General features: G+C 48.9%; 9 protein-coding genes across 9 annotated transcripts; 4 read left to right on the forward strand and 5 right to left on the reverse strand.

Moving 5' to 3' along the window:
• Positions 1 to 483: 483 nt before the first annotated feature.
• N7520_009580 (actin-related protein 2) lies at positions 484 to 1,987 on the reverse strand (the record flags this gene model as incomplete). Its single annotated transcript, XM_057143514.1, has 6 exons — positions 484 to 570; positions 627 to 704; positions 758 to 1,549; positions 1,655 to 1,798; positions 1,859 to 1,905; positions 1,969 to 1,987. The coding sequence occupies 6 exons, from the start codon at positions 1,985 to 1,987 to the stop codon at positions 484 to 486; spliced, it is 1,167 nt and encodes a 388-aa protein (XP_056992802.1).
• Positions 1,988 to 3,155: 1,168 nt separating this feature from the next.
• N7520_009581 (NAD(P)-dependent oxidoreductase) lies at positions 3,156 to 4,306 on the forward strand (the record flags this gene model as incomplete). The annotated part of the gene is made up of 5 exons (XM_057143515.1): positions 3,156 to 3,173; positions 3,228 to 3,416; positions 3,470 to 3,801; positions 3,854 to 3,991; positions 4,048 to 4,306. The coding sequence occupies 5 exons, from the start codon at positions 3,156 to 3,158 to the stop codon at positions 4,304 to 4,306; spliced, it is 936 nt and encodes a 311-aa protein (XP_056992803.1).
• Positions 4,307 to 4,386: 80 nt separating this feature from the next.
• N7520_009582 (LysM peptidoglycan-binding domain-containing protein) lies at positions 4,387 to 4,940 on the forward strand (the record flags this gene model as incomplete). The annotated part of the gene is made up of 3 exons (XM_057143516.1): positions 4,387 to 4,499; positions 4,531 to 4,683; positions 4,772 to 4,940. 3 exons carry the CDS (start codon positions 4,387 to 4,389, stop codon positions 4,938 to 4,940), a joined length of 435 nt encoding a protein of 144 aa, XP_056992804.1.
• Positions 4,941 to 6,005: 1,065 nt separating this feature from the next.
• On the reverse strand, positions 6,006 to 6,701 carry N7520_009583 (uncharacterized protein; the record flags this gene model as incomplete). Its single annotated transcript, XM_057143517.1, has 1 exon — positions 6,006 to 6,701. One exon carries the CDS (start codon positions 6,699 to 6,701, stop codon positions 6,006 to 6,008), a length of 696 nt encoding a protein of 231 aa, XP_056992805.1.
• Positions 6,702 to 7,698: 997 nt separating this feature from the next.
• N7520_009584 (bZIP transcription factor) lies at positions 7,699 to 9,365 on the reverse strand (the record flags this gene model as incomplete). Its single annotated transcript, XM_057143518.1, has 2 exons — positions 7,699 to 8,816; positions 8,867 to 9,365. 2 exons carry the CDS (start codon positions 9,363 to 9,365, stop codon positions 7,699 to 7,701), a joined length of 1,617 nt encoding a protein of 538 aa, XP_056992806.1.
• A 613-nt stretch (positions 9,366 to 9,978) lies between these two features.
• On the reverse strand, positions 9,979 to 11,182 carry N7520_009585 (GTP cyclohydrolase II; the record flags this gene model as incomplete). The annotated part of the gene is made up of 2 exons (XM_057143519.1): positions 9,979 to 10,008; positions 10,067 to 11,182. 2 exons carry the CDS (start codon positions 11,180 to 11,182, stop codon positions 9,979 to 9,981), a joined length of 1,146 nt encoding a protein of 381 aa, XP_056992807.1.
• Positions 11,183 to 12,064: 882 nt separating this feature from the next.
• N7520_009586 (SAGA-associated factor 29 family protein) lies at positions 12,065 to 13,233 on the reverse strand (the record flags this gene model as incomplete). The annotated part of the gene is made up of 3 exons (XM_057143520.1): positions 12,065 to 12,350; positions 12,400 to 12,913; positions 13,059 to 13,233. 3 exons carry the CDS (start codon positions 13,231 to 13,233, stop codon positions 12,065 to 12,067), a joined length of 975 nt encoding a protein of 324 aa, XP_056992808.1.
• Positions 13,234 to 13,980: 747 nt separating this feature from the next.
• pmi1 (mannose-6-phosphate isomerase pmi1) lies at positions 13,981 to 15,575 on the forward strand (the record flags this gene model as incomplete). Its single annotated transcript, XM_057143521.1, has 4 exons — positions 13,981 to 14,011; positions 14,134 to 14,225; positions 14,284 to 14,521; positions 14,584 to 15,575. 4 exons carry the CDS (start codon positions 13,981 to 13,983, stop codon positions 15,573 to 15,575), a joined length of 1,353 nt encoding a protein of 450 aa, XP_056992809.1.
• A 225-nt stretch (positions 15,576 to 15,800) lies between these two features.
• N7520_009588 (putative 6-hexanolactone hydrolase) lies at positions 15,801 to 17,053 on the forward strand (the record flags this gene model as incomplete). The annotated part of the gene is made up of 4 exons (XM_057143522.1): positions 15,801 to 16,006; positions 16,063 to 16,208; positions 16,278 to 16,861; positions 16,919 to 17,053. 4 exons carry the CDS (start codon positions 15,801 to 15,803, stop codon positions 17,051 to 17,053), a joined length of 1,071 nt encoding a protein of 356 aa, XP_056992810.1.
• Positions 17,054 to 17,261: the final 208 nt, after the last annotated feature.

Raw genomic sequence — 17,261 nt, forward strand, 5'->3', positions numbered from 1 at the left:
TGCATTATCTGCAAGATTCTTATGTTACTATGACCTGGAAAAAATATCCCAGTGAACAAAAATACACGATGATCACATGTAGTGCAGTTATGATATACTAGCCTCAAGAGTTTGGTTGGTGTAGTTTTGTCCCATTGACTTCATGTGATATCCTGGATTTGATCCTATGCCGAAAAGTGTAAATCGTTGCAGTCAACTACGTTATACAGATGCAAAGAAGTATGAGCCCAGAAGCTTACTAGTGTGTAATAGAATAGTTCTTTCTTTTCGGTCAACAGCCCCAGATCCACCCGCGCCAGACCAGTCTAGGCACAATATAGAGGAGACAATGAGACGCGGAAACAAGATTGATGGGAAGGATATCGACAGACGGATAGCCGGAGGAAAGAAAAGGCGACAAGTCGGCTTGCAGATCATGCGGGAGTGCGAGCAAAAGAAAACGGGAAATAAAGATCAAGGTGAACAACCGCCTAAATACATCGCTTATCGCGGGCCAAGTTTTGCCAGAGCACGCGCTCCCTGTTCCTCCCACTCCTGCTTGGATACCCACATGTCGTCCTTGTCGGCAATCTGAGATTCGATGTTAGTCTGATATAAATTGAGATGAAAATGTAGGTTAGACTCACCAGGTTGGCGAGCACAGCACCACCCAGGAACACCATGTGTCTCCGTCGTGGAGGGTCTTCGATGCGGACCTTGAATTTCTGTAGGACGGTTAGCTTTCAAATGCTAGAAGTTCAATAGTATTTGAACTTACGTTCAGACGCTCGGGGTCTCCGCCCAGAACGCGGGTCAGCCAAAGTTGCTTCAGCTCCTTCTCCAATCGAGAAGGCAAGCCAGGGTACATGCTGCTACCACCACTGAGAACGACGGCCTTGTATAAGCTGGATCGGATATCGACGTCGGTGCCTTGAATTGTGTTGAAGAGCAGCTCGGCCATACCGGGCTGGTCAACGTCGACCAAGTGAGGCTGGAAGAGGCACTCGGCAGCCTCGAATCGCTCGCTACCAACACGGATCACACGGCCATCTGGAAGGGTGTAAGACTCGACCAAAACGGTGGTATCCTCTGAGAGCTTTTTGTCCAGCTCAAGGTCGTAGGAAACGTAGCACAGCTTCTCCTTGATCTGGCGAACGGTCTCGAAATCGGCGGTACGATTCAACGCATAGCCACGGCGCAGGAGAAGGGCAATCAGGTTGCGAGTAACATCGCGACCAGCAACATCCAACCGGCGGATGTGGTGGTTCAGCACGGTTGACTCGTACACGGGGATGATGTGCGTCACACCGTCACCGGAGTCCACGACTACACCGCTGCTCAGACCCTGGGCATACAGTGCCAGCACCGCCTGGATCGCTACATAGACACCTCCAAAATTGTATCCCTCCAGCATGACCTCGGCCATCTGCTCGCGATTCTTAAGCGGGTTCATCGGCGGCTCGGTGAGGAGGATCTTGCGGCCCGTGGGGTCGATCTTCAACTTGTCGTAAAAGGTGTAGTTCCAGAGATGTTGCATGTCATCCCACTTCTTGACGATACCATTCTCCATCTAAAGAGACCAATTAACAAACGCATGTCTTACCTTGCTGCCTTCTGCGGAGAGGGGCGGGGTAAGGAACGGTGATGACGGGAGTCTAATTCAATAGCGACGTACCGGATAGCTGATCTGGAGCATTGATCGTGCGGCGGCAGCTTCCTCTCCGCACATGATATCCTTCACAACAATGTCGCCAGCCTGTTCCTCCGTCCGCAAGATGGGCCGCCCCACTATCGATGGGAACTGGTGCTCTGGGAAATTCTGGCGCAGGAGTTCCAGTTAGTGGGAGTTCCAATTGTTAGAGGCCATGGGAAAACATACCTGGCCGGCATAGCCGACCTTGAGGAAACCCGTTCCTCCATCGAGGACTGCGGACTGTTAGCTTGGAGCTGGGGGGACAACACGGTCGCCTGAGGAAGGGGCGCACATACCAATGGGCACATCCGCCATGATGAAGGGAGAAGAAGATATCAGAGTCCGGGTGAATTTTATGCACGAGGATCCCGGGAGAGGGGAATTGGAGGTGCGGAGGTGGGGAGGGTGAGTGGATGGGGGGAGTCGAGGTACACATTGAAGTTGGCGGCTGCGCCATCATCATCATCGTTATTTACGTGACATTACCATACGTGATTATCCCCGCAAATTACTGCAAATTGCGGGCATCCGGCGCCCCTATTACAACGTAAGCTTCAGCCACTTCGTTTTTCATGAATAAGGAGCTATTTCTAGGGTATAGTAGCAATTAGGAATTTCCTATTATTATGACTCGATTTCGAAGTTTACCATATTTAATAAATGTGTAAAGCCATGAGGTATTATTTTGGAGGTCCCTGATGCCGCATCAAGAATCACATTGTCAGCCTACAGTTGACAGATTCATAAGGAACTGTCACTTCAAAATGCTGTACTTTGATACCTTAATACCTATATGTATAATCAGGATAGATACCCATACATTAGCATATGTGGCTCAACAGTACAGTCAATATTTTATTTTTATTTTTTTGGTTAAATTTTCAATATTTTATTGTTTTTGAGGAAAACATTACCAGTTACTGAAGAAACGAGATTCCAGGTTCCGCCTGTCTCACTTCGTCTAGAATAGCCTATTCCAATGTATATCTCCCCACGAGTATCAACAATTCAAATATTACTGGTAAAATTCGAAGACCTCTCCGTTCTGGGGACAAGATATAGTATCTTGCCTTGTTTGGTGCAGGCGAACTTTGACTTCAGACCATTAACTCCCCTATTTGCAAAAAAAAAACCCCCCTATCTAAAGAACGCTTAATCGTGGGATCTCTCTTCCGAGCCCTTTTCAAAGATATATTCGGCCCGAGACCACCTACAAGTGCTTTTGAGCCTCTTCCATAGTCAAATACATCTCCTATCGGCCGATTCCGATTCCCTCGGGAAACGGACCGAACGCGCTCCACCAGATAGGCCTCTTCAACCAATACCTTATAAACTACTGTCCCCAACACAGCATCACGATCATTTGAGTCTCCATATCACCAAGATCATATACAGCCATATAGCTTTGAGCTTGAATTGTCTCGAATTTACGCGCGCAATAACCAATCATACGGTCGTCACCGCAACGGCACCGCAGATCAGAATGACTCAAATTGGCTGGGTAAGTTGTCAGACAAGTCGATCACCAAGTAAACTCATAGTTGACACATACTAGTATGGACTTGGGTCCATGGGTCTCGCCATGGCGAGCAATTTGCAGAGACATCTCGTCGCTAAGAAGTCCCTAAACCTGCTCTACACCAACCGCACAATGTCGCGCGGTACGCCCTTACAGGCTCTGGGCGCTACTGCCGAACCAAGCTTTGAGAAGCTGGTATCGCGCTCCGGAGTCATTTTCACCATGGTAGGCAGATACGTATTGACAGTTGTGCGGACAAGCTAATGATAATATCTTAGGTCGCAAACGACTCGGTTCTACAGAGTCTCATCTCTTCTGCTACTCAATCTGGAGATTCACTCAAAGATAAGATCTTTGTTGACTGCTCGACTGTTCACCCTGATATGGTGAAATCTGCTGTTGCGCAACTAAAAGGATCTGGCGCCTCGTTCGTTTCCGCGCCGGTTTTCGGAGGGAATCCAATTGCCGTTGATGGGAAGCTGGTATTTGCTATTGGAGGTCCGAAGAGCGCAACTGATGTTGTAAAACCGCTCATTCAGGATGTGATGGGTCGTAAGGTTATTGAGTGTGGTGATGATGCTACTAAGTCTTCGTTGTTGAAGATTGCTGGGTAAGTGGTTAATTCATTGTCATGTTCGTGACTAACTAGGTCTTACATATAGTAATATCGTGACTGTTAATATGATGGAGGCTGTTGGTGAAGCCCAGGTTTTTGCTGAGAAGACTGGACTTGGTACAGGCCCCATGGAGGAGTTGATTGGTGAGGCCTTTGGTCCTGTGGCTGGAGGTTACTCGAAGAGGTATGTCTTTGGTACATGCATGTAAGAAAATAATGCACTGTTCTGACTCTTAGCAGGTTGACTACTGGAGCCTATGCACCACCTCTGGACTCTCGCCCTGGATTTGGAGTGTCCTTGGCTATCAAGGATGCGAACCACGCTATTTCAATGGCGCAGGCACAAGGTGTTCAGCTTCCTGGTCTTGAGCTGGCTCGCACCAACATGGAAGCTGCTAGAAATTATGGTGGTGAATGTCTCGACAGCAGCTCTATGTATGGAGTACTGCGTCAAAAGGCTGGACTTGAATTCTGGAATGAGAAGAGCCGAAAGCAATAGACTAATTTACCATAGAATGATACGTGCTAGTATATTTCCCTTTAAATCTCGTTTCAAAAGATATCTGAGTCATTCATGGAATGAACGCAAGACTGTTCAGCGAAAAGATAAATTTGATCCAATTTTACAACAGACATCATGACGAGATAAATCAACAACGCATCAATTTCTCGGGGTTCACAACCACCACTTTGTCTGGCATCGCAACGCCATCTCCCATCCAGACAGGCATGGTTTTCCAACTGTGATGCGTTCTACGAGGTTGTTGCCGATGACTCGTGCTACAATATTGCCAATGACCACGGAGTCTTATTGTCCAACTTGTATGCTTGGAATACAGCGATAAACACGGATTGTTCCGGATTGCAGGCAAATGAGTACGTCTGCGTTGGCGTGGAATCCACCACCACTGGCGTCACAACGCCATACCCCGTTCAAACAAGCATGATTTCTACATGCCACAAGTCTTACAAATGTTCCAGATGATACATGCTTCGATATCGCATATGAATACGGCATCTCAACGTCTTCTTTCTATGCCTGGAACCCAGCGGTCAAGACCGACTGCTCCGGTATGCAAGCGGACGAGTATGTTTGCGTTGCTGTTCGCTTAACTGCGCATGCGTTGTCTTAACTATTCAAAGATGACACTGCAAACTATTACTTTCTGTACTTGACAGTTGTTTCATATTTTCATAGTGAGTTCACACATAGGTCACTATACGAAGGAAGAAATGGAAGTTATTAGAAAGTAACCGTGTTTCATTAGATCAAGTTTCTAGCATCACTAAGGTTTACAAATTCCCATTTTCTAAAGCTCCCGTATATCGACGTGTGGTCGAGTATATTCTGGTTCGAAAATATCATGCAAACTACCCATTCCCAACTTGGGGAAGTTAATTGAAGATCTTTCTGTTGGATTTTCACCAGAGTCATAGAGAAAGTTCGTTACCTCATCTGTGAGAAGAGCGAACCTCCCACATTGCATCTCTTCCATAATCAAAGCGACTCTCACGGCCGGTCTTATTGATCGATAGCGCTTAGTCCAATCAAGCTCATCCCGCATCCGCTCCAACAGCTCAGACCAGTATCCTTCATCGTTAGGAAACCAAAGACATCCTAGCTCAACAGAGCGCAGTGAAGATGACGCCGAACTGAGCAGATCAATTAAGTCTGACGTATTGACGCTACAATTAGAAAGACCAAAATGATAGAGATTTGGCCAGTGCTGGACAGGGAGAATGTCTTTTAAAGGAACAACAGGATCCCAATTTGAATAGCCTGATGCCACTGTCAAATGGATATGAGTCAGTTCCTTCGCCAAGCTAACAGCCTCAGAGAAGCATCCGCTGGTGAATCCTGCATAGTCATATATCCCGTCATGTCCAACCATTAAGGATAGGTGAAGGTGACGAAAGCCTGGGCGTTTCATGATGGCTGCGAAATAGTTGAACTCTTCACACGGCTGGGCAAAAATCATGAAGTTAATCCCAGTAGCGAGATGTTTTGAATCGAAGCATAGTTCGGAAACAATATGGTCCTCGATCGTTGATAGAACGCGAAGGGAAATTCTGGCCCCTCTCCACAACTCCTTGTACTCTTCTTTTGCCTCTAACCATGGCAAAGGGTTGGCAACCAAACCTTCAACAGTCTCAACCATACCCTGCCACGTTTTCATTTGCCATCCCCGTGGAATGGGTTAGTTAAAGCCATAAGGAAATGCTCGGATTGTAGGTGTTGGATATAGTGGAAAGAAAATGCGGCCATGCGCTGCAGGCGTAACGGTCACTCGTTTCAGCCGTGGGAATCGCTCTATGCCATAGATGAAGGCTTTTTCATCATCCCGAGATTCGATAACCGCTTGTTGGTCCTTGAAAACTTGCGAATAGTACTTCCAGCAGTCCTTTAGAGGCATCTGTGCATCCGCCTGCTGCTGGCGAGCCGTATGGTCGGGCCTGTCTACATCGTAGGATTTTCGCTGCTTCATGCTGCGGATGTTGTCCTTGCATTCATTTAAGAACCACTCAGGACATCCTTCTCCGTCGTTGATTTGCAAAACACTGCGATCGATGTACGGCTCACCTTCCTCCCAGCACATTGGAGCCGAAACAAAACGCGCGTCGTCCCAAATAATTTCGGTGACCTGCTTCCTGAAGTCTGGATGATTCGCCACAGCGCGCAAAACCTTGATATCCAGCGAATTGGCCGAAAGAAACACGCGCGAGAATGATAGTGGCGTCGTCTCGCCTAGTATTTTGCATGCCAAGCGCAAGGATTTGAGATCTCGATTTGGCAAATATGATGCGACCCACAATAAGATCCCATCGGGTAATTGAAGAAGCCCGGGACTTCGTACTGTCAATGCGGGCTGATGTTCAGGGCTCTGTACAGCCATTGTAAGATCGTATATTTGGTGGAGGGAGTGAAAATGATAGATCTGTCGCGTGCTGGCGCAGGTAAATGCTCTCATCAATAGACCTTTTGAGCCTCAGGTACTATGTACTATTACACTTGGCGCTCCATACGAAGACTTGGAAGTATCCACTTGAATAAGACATGGATCCGTATTGAATCAGGGATTCAGGGTCTCTTAAATTACCGAGATTTGTCGGGCCAAAGGATTTCTAAGATTTCCAACCAATTGAACGAGTGAATTGAAGATCTATCTTGGAGATCGCTGTTCAGAGCGTCCCGGCAGTCGGAAAGGCTAGTACTGCGTGTTACAGCGCGGGTAATCGGAGTTGTCCCGCTTTATTATTATTATCATTATTAAGTCCTCGGGTTTTTCTCGACCTTTGGTCCTATGTAGCCCCTTAGCTAAGGTGCGCGGCTCCTTTACATATATACACACACAGGCATAGCCTCTCACATCATCTTCGTTGTAGATCTTGTTTCCCCTCAGTTTTGCTGGACCAATCGTCCCGTCTCCATTGTGTACACCGAAGCAAGAAGTGGGGAACCGTTTCGCGCTCGGCGCTACTTTCCTTCTCGCCGATGCGATGGAGGTATCAAATCAGTCGGGCGTGTCAGTGAAGTCGAAGTGCCCCAGTGGTCATGGCATAGAATGAAAATGAGCAATATTTTTTTTTGGATATGATCAAAGATATTCTATAGAAAACATTGTAAGCGAGCCTCCCTGCTTTAATCTGGATCAAGTATGTAAAGAAAGGGGCAATATAGACAAGAGCAGGAAAATTCTATATATCAAAGCGACAAAGTAGATGTTCACCCATATATGAGTTCGAAGTTGAGTCAAGTACATAAAGAAAGAACTATAACAGAATTCGAGAAAGCCAACTCCCCACCACCCACGCTTAAATAGAAGAGAATCGTAACTGATTGCTAGGACTGTAATAAAGTCCAGCTTGGGCGAGGTCCTGATAGGAGAGTGCCTATATCGAATGAGTAGGAGAGTTGCCCTGTCTCAACTCCGGCCTTATTCGTGTGGTATCTACCAGACCGGGATATGTCTCCGCGAACAATGTGCCAAGAGACCAATTGTTGAGATTGCGCATATGTCGCTCAAAGACGGGGTTGATGAGAAGCTCGTCCGAGTCACCGGCCGATAATAGACAGTCCGTGGCTTCGTATGGCCAATTCACAGACATGCCTCGGGTAAACGGGATGAACCAGTTGTCGAATGGGTAGTCTTGGTGGGATGTAGTGATCCGGTCGCGCATACGCGGCCAGGGAATATAGTCTATCCAGGCGGGGTGTGGTTGAAACAATTGGGTTGGTCGCGGGGTGAGCCATTCAGGGAGTCGGTCGTAGTTCTCCTGTGTAGGGTAGATTTGCCAGCGCATGAGGAGGAACATGGTGTATAGAACGGCTACCTGTTCTGGTAGAGAAGAGATATCGGGGAATGTTCGTAGAATGTCCGTGAAAACCTTTGATACGGGATGCGAATTGGCACTCTTCTCCGGGTTGAGTAGTGAGGAGACGCTTGGATACGGTGGCCCGACAAGTTTCTGTCTGGGGATTCCTTGGGCGGCCTCGCGTTGTCGATTATGAAGGAAGTCCAGCAGGATGCTGTCCAAAGTGCAGGTCGGCGGTGTGTTTTTGATAGGTGCGGAGAATGCGGTGGGCATTTGCTCGGATAAGTAGTTCAATGGCTGCAAGCAGTTTGGTGGAGGGGTGGGATGCGAGGTTCGCAGGGTCTCCGAGCTGCTGCGTTGGAGACGGTCGACTTTGGGGACATTCTGTGAAGGATCCAGAAGGAAGTTGAAGCCGAGTCGCTCTTCCACACCAAAGTCTAGTCCGTGGGCAGTATTCTTGGAGAATGCCGCTCGGTATGAGGCAGGCTGGATGATTCCATTGCTACTATTGCGACGGCTTGCTACAGCTGGCGCAGAATGGGTAGGAGAAGGTGTATCGTGGCTGGCGAGTGATTCGGCGTATGGCTTTTCAGAGATCGTAGCGTATGGAGTTGGAGTTAAATGATCGGACTCGGGGAAGGGAGGTGTGTAGGACAGAGGGGTGGGTCGCGCTTGAGCTAGGCAAGCAGGTAGATCTACAGATGTTAAGCCAAGTCCACGGACAAAAGAAGTAGATTGCGCATACCTGGGACTTCTGGCCTTGCCAGCAAAGGCTGAATGATGTCCATTGCTGCCTGGAGTCCCTGACGAAGCTCCCTGTTCTCCTTCTTAATCCGCTCATTGTGTTGTAAGGCAGCTTGGAGGTCGAGGAACGGCTTTTGCGATGAGAGATCCCGAACCTGCTGCTCCAGTGCCTCGATAGTTATTTTTGTGCGCTCACGGATGGCCCGCTGGGCCTGACGATCATTCGCACGCTTCTTGGCTAATTGATCCGGGGTAAGGTTGGCAACACCCCGTGCGGACGCGCTGTTTAGCTTGCGTTTTCGCCCCGCAGTCAAGGGCGCACTAGGATCATGTTCTTCCATTAACAGGGTGTCCGGGCCTAGCGAAGTCGGACGAGACGGAGCTGGCGAGTCTTCTGACGTTGCAGTAAGGGTGGGATGCGAGCGGCCCTCGATCCCCGTTTCAATTGGTGGCGACAGCGCTGCATAGTCGCTCAACCCAAGCGATGCGCGGCTGGACATGCCTCACACGCGCACTATGTAAAAAATAGAAGCCATTCAAGAGAAGGAAGATTTGGGGTCACAGAACGGGACGGTCGAATGACTCGAGTATGTGGCGAAGAGCATCAGAATTTAGTGGGTCACGTCAAGGTTTAAGAGAATCCCATCGACGGTTTTGGGGTTCGGGAAGAGCGGGAGGCCCGTCAAACATTTCCCGACTATTGAAATGATTGACATCAATGGTTTGACTAGTTCTTTGACCACCAATATTATTCAGATAAGAGTCCATGGCATCATGATCTACGGGTACTATACTCCGTAAGATACGCGGCATATGCTCCACTTCAAAATCAAAACCTGAACTCCATTTGATCCAAAAATAGATATAAGAAGTCATGCAGCATTTTTCTGAAAAGATAGAAGATCTTGGCACAGCCACCATGTTCAGGAGAAACGATCATGTACAGGGTCAAGTCAGTAGGGAATATGCAAGAAGAAAATAACAAAGAATAGGTCATGTCGATCATGTACAAGGGTGTTCCAATGGCGGGAATAAGCCACCCTCTCGTCCAGCGGACAAGGACAAAAAAAAGAGAAGAACGGGGAAATTGGGCCGCAGAATGAAGTCGAATGATTATTGGATCATATGACCCATTTTTGAGATCTATCACCATCGCTTTGTTAGCGCGGAAAAAGCTGCACGGGTAAATGCAAGAACGAACCTTAGTCCTCAAATATCCCTCAATCTCCGAACTCTTGATCCCTCGTTCTCCACCAGTTCGCCAGGCCAGAGGAACCATTGGAACCCTCTCCTTAACCAGCACTTCACGGTTAGGGCCTTCAATGGCCCGCACTTTATCCGGGTTGTTGGTGAGCAAACGAACACCGTCCGGGTTGACATCCGCACCACAGCCCAGATCCATCAACATAGCTGTCGCTAAGCCGTAGCTCCGAGCATCTGCCGGGTGTCGCAAGAGAAGATTGGCCTCGACAGTATCGGACCCGAGATCCTGCAGATTATACGCTTTCAACTTCTCACCGAGGCCAATTCCCCGACCCTCCTGTCGCAGATAGACAATGACACCTCCGGCAGATTGCGACTTCAGCGATTGTGCCTCCGCGGGCGCATCAGACGCCAGGTCTTCCACAGGGAAAGACATGAGTCGGGCAGCTTCGTCCAGCTGTTCACCGCAATCGCACCGAGCCGACCAAGCAGTCTCTCCGGTATAACATTCCGAGTGAATTCGCACGAGTGGGGGCTCAATGGTACGATTCGCAGATGATTGTGAATCAGACTTTTCATCATCAAACCAGCTACTCACTCGTCCCGGGTGCAATTTGCCCACATATGCGCCGCGGATCATTCGGTCCATCTCAGTCTCCCCGGGTCGTACGCGGTCCAGGCTACGGCTGCGAATATTGTTTCCGAACACAATGGCCAGATGTTCTTTATTATCCAAGTCGTTGAGGTAGAGGTGCAGGAACATCTCTGCGCCGGTAGTCGTGGGGATTCGCGCCCGGACGATACATTCTACCTTTGGAAGCTGTTGAAGGAGCTTTGGTGCTTTCGCATGCTCGCCTGGGTGTTGGAGATTCGCAGCTTGGTTGTGATGAAGTATTTTAGTTGGGTTCAGGTCCAGATTTAATGTGCCACCGGGGGTTGCTGGTGGAGTGAATGCGGGTGATAACAACGATTCTGGCAATGCCGGTGTCTCTTCGCCGGTCGCTGTGCTGCTTGCTTGACTGGCATTGTCATCGAAGAGGCCATCTGGTCGGCTGGTAGGGGGGGTCAAATGCGGGGCGATTTTGGGTGAGGCGTGGGCCGGTAGGCTTGCCATTGTGAGAGTTGGTGGGAGGAATTATAGAGGAAAAGTGAAACCGTTTTCCAAATCGCACCGGGTTCAATGGAACACAAGGAAGCAGGTAATTAATGTTGGATTTGCTCTTTTCTCCCTCTTCCTTTCACGGAACAAAAAGCGGCGGATAATGGCGTCAAACATACAGGCCTCGGGGCCCTCGGCATGGGGGGGGGGGGGAGGGGCGGGCTGACTCATCTCTGTCAGTGCTTACTCTAGCAGCTTCCATCGCGTGACTTTTACTCCGCCTAGATCTTATCGCTTAGTTCGGCTATATGATCAATTCTCACTCCGTAAATCCGTTCCATGTTTGATTATCTGAAAAAATTCTTGTCCTCGAGGGATCTCGACCTCCATGGATTGCGGGATGGACCAGCTTCAATTATCCACCGGGATGTTATAGTACTTAGCTGCTCTAGGCGACCCTTAATCACAATTGTATACCGCACTCGATGTTGAAATAAAATTTCCTTTGTCCAATAGGCCGGTGCCAGAGATATACTCCAGAAAGATCTCTTAAGTTGCTTGATGCGCAGAGCAGAGAGCAACCATTCTCGAAAGTCACATCTTAAAAGCTATCTGATGTCCAGGTGAATATATCACGAAGTGCAGTAAGACCTGCTGCAAGCCCTTCTGATTGATTTCCAATGGGTCATTAATCGTAGCAACAGGTAGTGCCAGCGCGGAATTTGCAGATGTAAATGGGACTTATAATTTCAGTATAAAAAGACATTTTGTTGCTTATCCGCGGTGGAAGTCAAGGTAATTATTGCCTGGTGTCCATGGGATCTGCCAAACTCCAAAATAGCGCCTCGCTAAGGGTATCATCGTCATATCATAGAATAATCTCTTGAGTCGACCGAGCTACTTGTTGGGAATGTCCAAAACGTAGCGCCGGTCGACCTCCATCTCCTTATCATCCTCCTCGCCTTCGAACTTCAGACGATATACATCTTTCTTTGCGCCCATTACCTCTGCCCGGTAGAAAGTCGTGGTATCCGGGTATCTTGCAAGGACCTGCTTCCCCGTCGGAAAAGAAGGCAAGGAGCCGCTCATTTGTGGGATGGGGATGAGAGATGCGGCTGTGGTCTTGTAAACGGCCCCCTGCTCGCCATTCTCATTGGGTTCTGGATCTTGGACATCATACCATCTGCAAAGACGTCAGCTTGCATGCGACAAGCGCATGTAAAGAGACGTACCGTTTTTTGTGACCATCACCAGAGATATTTTTGATGATGCATTGTATGCCTTCCCCTTCCACCCCTTGTTGTTTCTTGTTATGTTTGAAGACTACTTGGGCCCCCACGACGAGAAGACCACTACGCTCAGCGACGGTCCCCTTAGTTCCCTCGGACCCTTCCTCAATCTTCACTGCAACACCATCATTGCGACCCTCACGCGCCTGGGTGCTTGACACACTAGCGCTGCGCGGAACAGTCCCCTTTGAGCGACTGGACTTATCAACACCCGAAGCACCAGGAGAATCAGTCGCCGAACTCTCCATATCCGACCTTTTTTTCCTGGATTTAGAGAGCGCAGATGATCGATTTGGGGGTGCTTCAGCTTCGGATGCCTTCCGAAGCGCGGTAAGTAGCTCCAGGTTCTTGATCACATCGCACGGTTCGTCCATCATGATAGAGCGTTCCTCCTCGCTGAGTTTCTGGCTCTGGCGTAGCCAGGTATCAAGTTGGTCGTGCTCGGTCATCGTCGGTTCTTGGTTTTCAAAGTCTTACTTTTAGTTCATATCGCAAATGTGTATATATCCCGCGATCAACACGCGTCATTCAACGCGGGGGTTGACGTGGTGGGTCGTCCGTTGCGGAGGTACGCGCAGCGCGGGAGGGAATTCAGAACTCACTGTTACCGTCGCGGGTGATTTTCTCTACTAGTGTTTTGATCTGCAAGGATAATGAAGCTTGTTGGTCGAACTTGTCTTTGGACTTGCGGATGTCCTGGCAGATCCGAGTCCAAAGCTCCATTTCCTCGTTGTTGCCGAGCCCATTATCTCTAGGCCGAGGTCGATTGCGAGACATGATTATTATGTCTGTGTAATATGTTCCGAGCAACGAGAATGCGTGCCCGGGGTAAAGAGGGGAGAAGCGAAAAGCGGAGGTCAGTGGATGAGAGCTGGGGTTGGGAGGTTCGAGATCCCGGTGATAAGCAAGGCGGTCGGGTTAATCGCGCGCCTATCTTGGCATTTGATAAATCATTGACATACTTAAATGTTCTACTTGAAAGGATAAGATCTATACATGGATGGACTTGATAGAACTGTAAAATAAAGAGAGAAAAAAATTGGTCAGAGAGTCTAGAAAAGTGAACAACGTCTACAGAGTATGGAAAAGCTTCAAACTGACCCATGAAGCTCTAGGGTTGCTTGTATAGTGGATAAACGTTTAGTGCCTATACTTAGCGCGAAAGATAATCATTACGAAAGGAAATACTATTATCTAACAGTCTTATTGTCCATGCATGTCATTCGAGGTATCAATACCTCGAAGCGGAAGTATACTATGAGACAAGTGCATTGTATGACGCTTGCGGACAATATCAGGTACCTGCTAGTAGTAACCTTAGGTAACATTATATTAGACTTGAAACTACCACAAGTAGCAATAATTTCGGATGAATTCCCCGACTGTGTCCACTTGATTATTATTTATTTTAAAAAGACCCCCGGACCCTTGGATAACTTGGTAACTCACCGAGAGTCTTGGCGCGGAGTCGAAATAGAAAATCACTGAGACGCCCCCCATTTACTCGATACCAAACCCATCACGATGCAGATTCCTTTACTTCGGTTACAATGTGGTATGTCTACTTTACCCCTGTTTACCAATATACGCTAACTTATCCTAACAGGCGTCAACAGCTATGACTGGGGTAGGTTTACATCAATAACATCGAATGCCCCGCACTAAACTTCGTCATAGGCAAGGTCGGCGAGACCTCCGCTGCAGCTCGGTATGCGGCCACAACTGCCGCTCAAGATTTCGCGATCGAGGCTGAGAAGCCCTATGCGGAGGTGAGTGAGGCTTTTATTGACCCTACTTTAGATTGTTGAGATTGACACGTTGTTATAGCTGTGGATGGGCACTCACCCCTCCCTGCCCTCGAAAGATGTCGAAACTCAACGGACCCTCCTCGATCTCGTCCAAGACAACCAAGCTTTACTTTCGACAGAGATCAGCGAGCGCTATGGCGGTCGTCTTCCTTTCCTCTTCAAGGTGCTTTCTATTCGCAAGGCACTCAGCATCCAGGCCCACCCCAACAAGAAGCTTGCAGAGCAGCTTCATGCCCGGGATCCCAAGAACTACCCTGGTATGCGCCGACCCAGAAATTTGCGATGTACTGCGGGACTAATCCAGAACGTTGACTTGCAGATGACAACCATAAGCCTGAGATGACCATCGCCATCACACCCTTTGAGGGGCTATGCGGCTTCCGCCCCCTCGCCGAGATAATACACTTCCTGCAAGCAATCGAGCCCCTCCGCACCTTGATCGGCGACCAGGTCGCCAGTGAATTTGAGAAGATTGTGAAGGGGAACGAAGAGTCAGGGGATGGAACTATCGTGCAGCGAAACAAGGACGCCTTACGAGCTATGTTTACCTCGCTGATGGAGTCATCTTCGGAGAAGATCGAAGCTGCCTCAAAGGCCCTGATCGCATTGGCAGAGAGCTCGCCGGCGAGCTTCGGTACCCTTCCTGAGGTTGAGACTAACCCTAGCGACCCGGCTGAGTTGGCTGCCATCATCCAGCGACTCAACGGACAGTTCCCCAACGATATTGGCCTGTTTGTGTTCTTCTTCCTTAACTTCATCAAGCTCGAGCCCGGCGAGGCGATGTTCTTGAAGGCCGATGACATCCACGCCTATGTCTCTGGTGATATCATCGAGTGCATGGCTTCCTCCGACAACGTCGTGCGCGCGGGATTCACCCCCAAGTTCAAGGATGTGGATACCCTAACACAAATGCTGACCTACTCGTACGCTCCTATCGAAGAGCAGAAGCTACGTCCTGTGGACTACCCGTACACGGTTTTCAACGCGACGGCTTACTCGAGTGGCTCGTCATCGCTGCTGTATGATCCCCCGATCGAGGAGTTCAGTGTGGTCAAGACCGACCTGAACCGCAAGGGTGCCAAGGCCACATTTGGCCCGGTCGCCGGCCCCAGCATTCTGATCTGCACTCGTGGCCAGGGCACTATCACTATCGGCCATAAGACCGAGGAGGTTCGAGAGGGCTACGTTTTCTTCGTGGGGGCAGACGCGGATTGCATAATCCAGAACTCTGGTAGCGGAGAAGGCGAGGATGTTTTTACAACCTACAAAGCGTTCTGCGAGCTGGACGGTGAGAACAAGGCCAAACAATGATAGGCTATCAGTCCTAATACTGAATAGGTCCTGCTGGCCGTGCCAACCTGTGAGGAAATTGAAAGTGAAAGTAATGTAATGATCGAACATTAGGTGCAAATTACGCGGAAGCTTACCGAGGCTACAAGTTTGGGGGCGCGGGCCGGTCCAGGTGCGGGGACTTCGTGCTATTAAACGCTTCTGATTTTCCTCCTCCTTAGTAGTATCTATTCCGTATACTCCAAAATGTCCACATTCAAGAGAGTTGATGTCCCTGAGCTAGGATTTTGGGAAAGGGTCAAGATTCCCTTCGGCAACTTCAACATCCTCGCCAGTGTGCTCTATGCCACTTTTACGGCCCCATTCCGCGGTAATAGCTATCCAAAGCGCTTCAAGGCCCATCTTGTGACTTTAATTATTCGCAATGATCCGTACTCCTCTCGCCAGAGACAGTATGTGACTATACCCAAGGAATATCAACACGCGCCACCTCTAACCTGCTTTCCAGGTACATAGACCTGTCGACCCCAGAAGCCTACGAAACAGCCATGAAGAAGAGCGGCCTTGACACAGAGCAAGTCTCTCTTCCTCACAACGCAAACGGCTACTGGATCGGTAGCAAGACCGCCAAAAAAGTACTAATCTACTATCACGGTGAGTTGAACAAATATAGCTCGATAAACAAATGCCACCAAAGGCTTATGTAGACTCTCTCTACCATAGGCGGCGGCTTCGCCATCGCCGCTTGGCCAACCCACGTCCAGTTCTGTATCGACCTAGTCAAAGCCCTAAATGAAAACGGCCACGATATCGCCGTCTTCTTTCTACGCTACACACTGACCCCACATGGCGTCTACCCAACCCAACTTCGCCAAGCAATTGAAGGACTTCGCTACATCATCAATGAAACGGGTCGATCCCCCGCAGATGTAATCCTAGGAGGTGATTCCGCAGGTGGAAACCTAGCCATGGCAACATTGCTACACATCTCTCATCCGCATCCAGAAATCGAGCCGCTAAGTTTATCGGTGCCCCTAGCAGGCGTTTTCGGATTCGCGCCCTGGGTCAACTTTAGTCTGGACTGGCCTTCAATAACTGAGAATGCGTACAAGGATATCTGTACTAAGAAGGGTTTGAAGAGGTGGTCGGATATGTATTTGGTGGGGAGAGAGGGAGATAGTTGGAGTGAACCGAGTAAGGCGCCTGTGGAGTGGTGGGCTGATGTTAAGACGGAGACGATTCTGATTTTGGCTGGTGGTGATGAGATTTTGCTTTCGCCGATTGAGGCTTTTGTGAAGAATGTCAAGGTATGTTGTAACAGCTTGAGGTTCTGGGTTCTAAGTTCTGGCTAACGTGGTTGCTAGTCTGTCTTCCCTCATACCACTTTTGTTGTTGGCGAGGACGAGTCTCATGACGCCCATATCTATGTTGATGCTGGGGTCAAGGAGGGGACGCAGACGGGGAATGAACTGCGTAGATGGGTCGCTTCTCGTGTCTAATTACATAAGAGTATGAGCTCCCGTCTGTTTCGGGAGCTTCAAGGACCGTCTTTTGGTTCATAATAATACTTTTCGGGACAAAGATTGATGGCTACTAGATTAACGTTGTTTGAGATCCGCCGCGCAATGTCAAGACATCGGAAATAGCTAGAGAAGTGGTGTGACGTTATCAATATCTTATCGATTAGTTCAGTCACGAATATAAAGT

The sequence above is a fragment of the Penicillium odoratum genome, assembly GCF_028828045.1.
Source record: "Penicillium odoratum strain IBT 22623 chromosome Unknown utg000006l_segment0_segment0, whole genome shotgun sequence".
In the NCBI taxonomy this organism is placed as follows: domain Eukaryota; kingdom Fungi; phylum Ascomycota; class Eurotiomycetes; order Eurotiales; family Aspergillaceae; genus Penicillium; species Penicillium odoratum.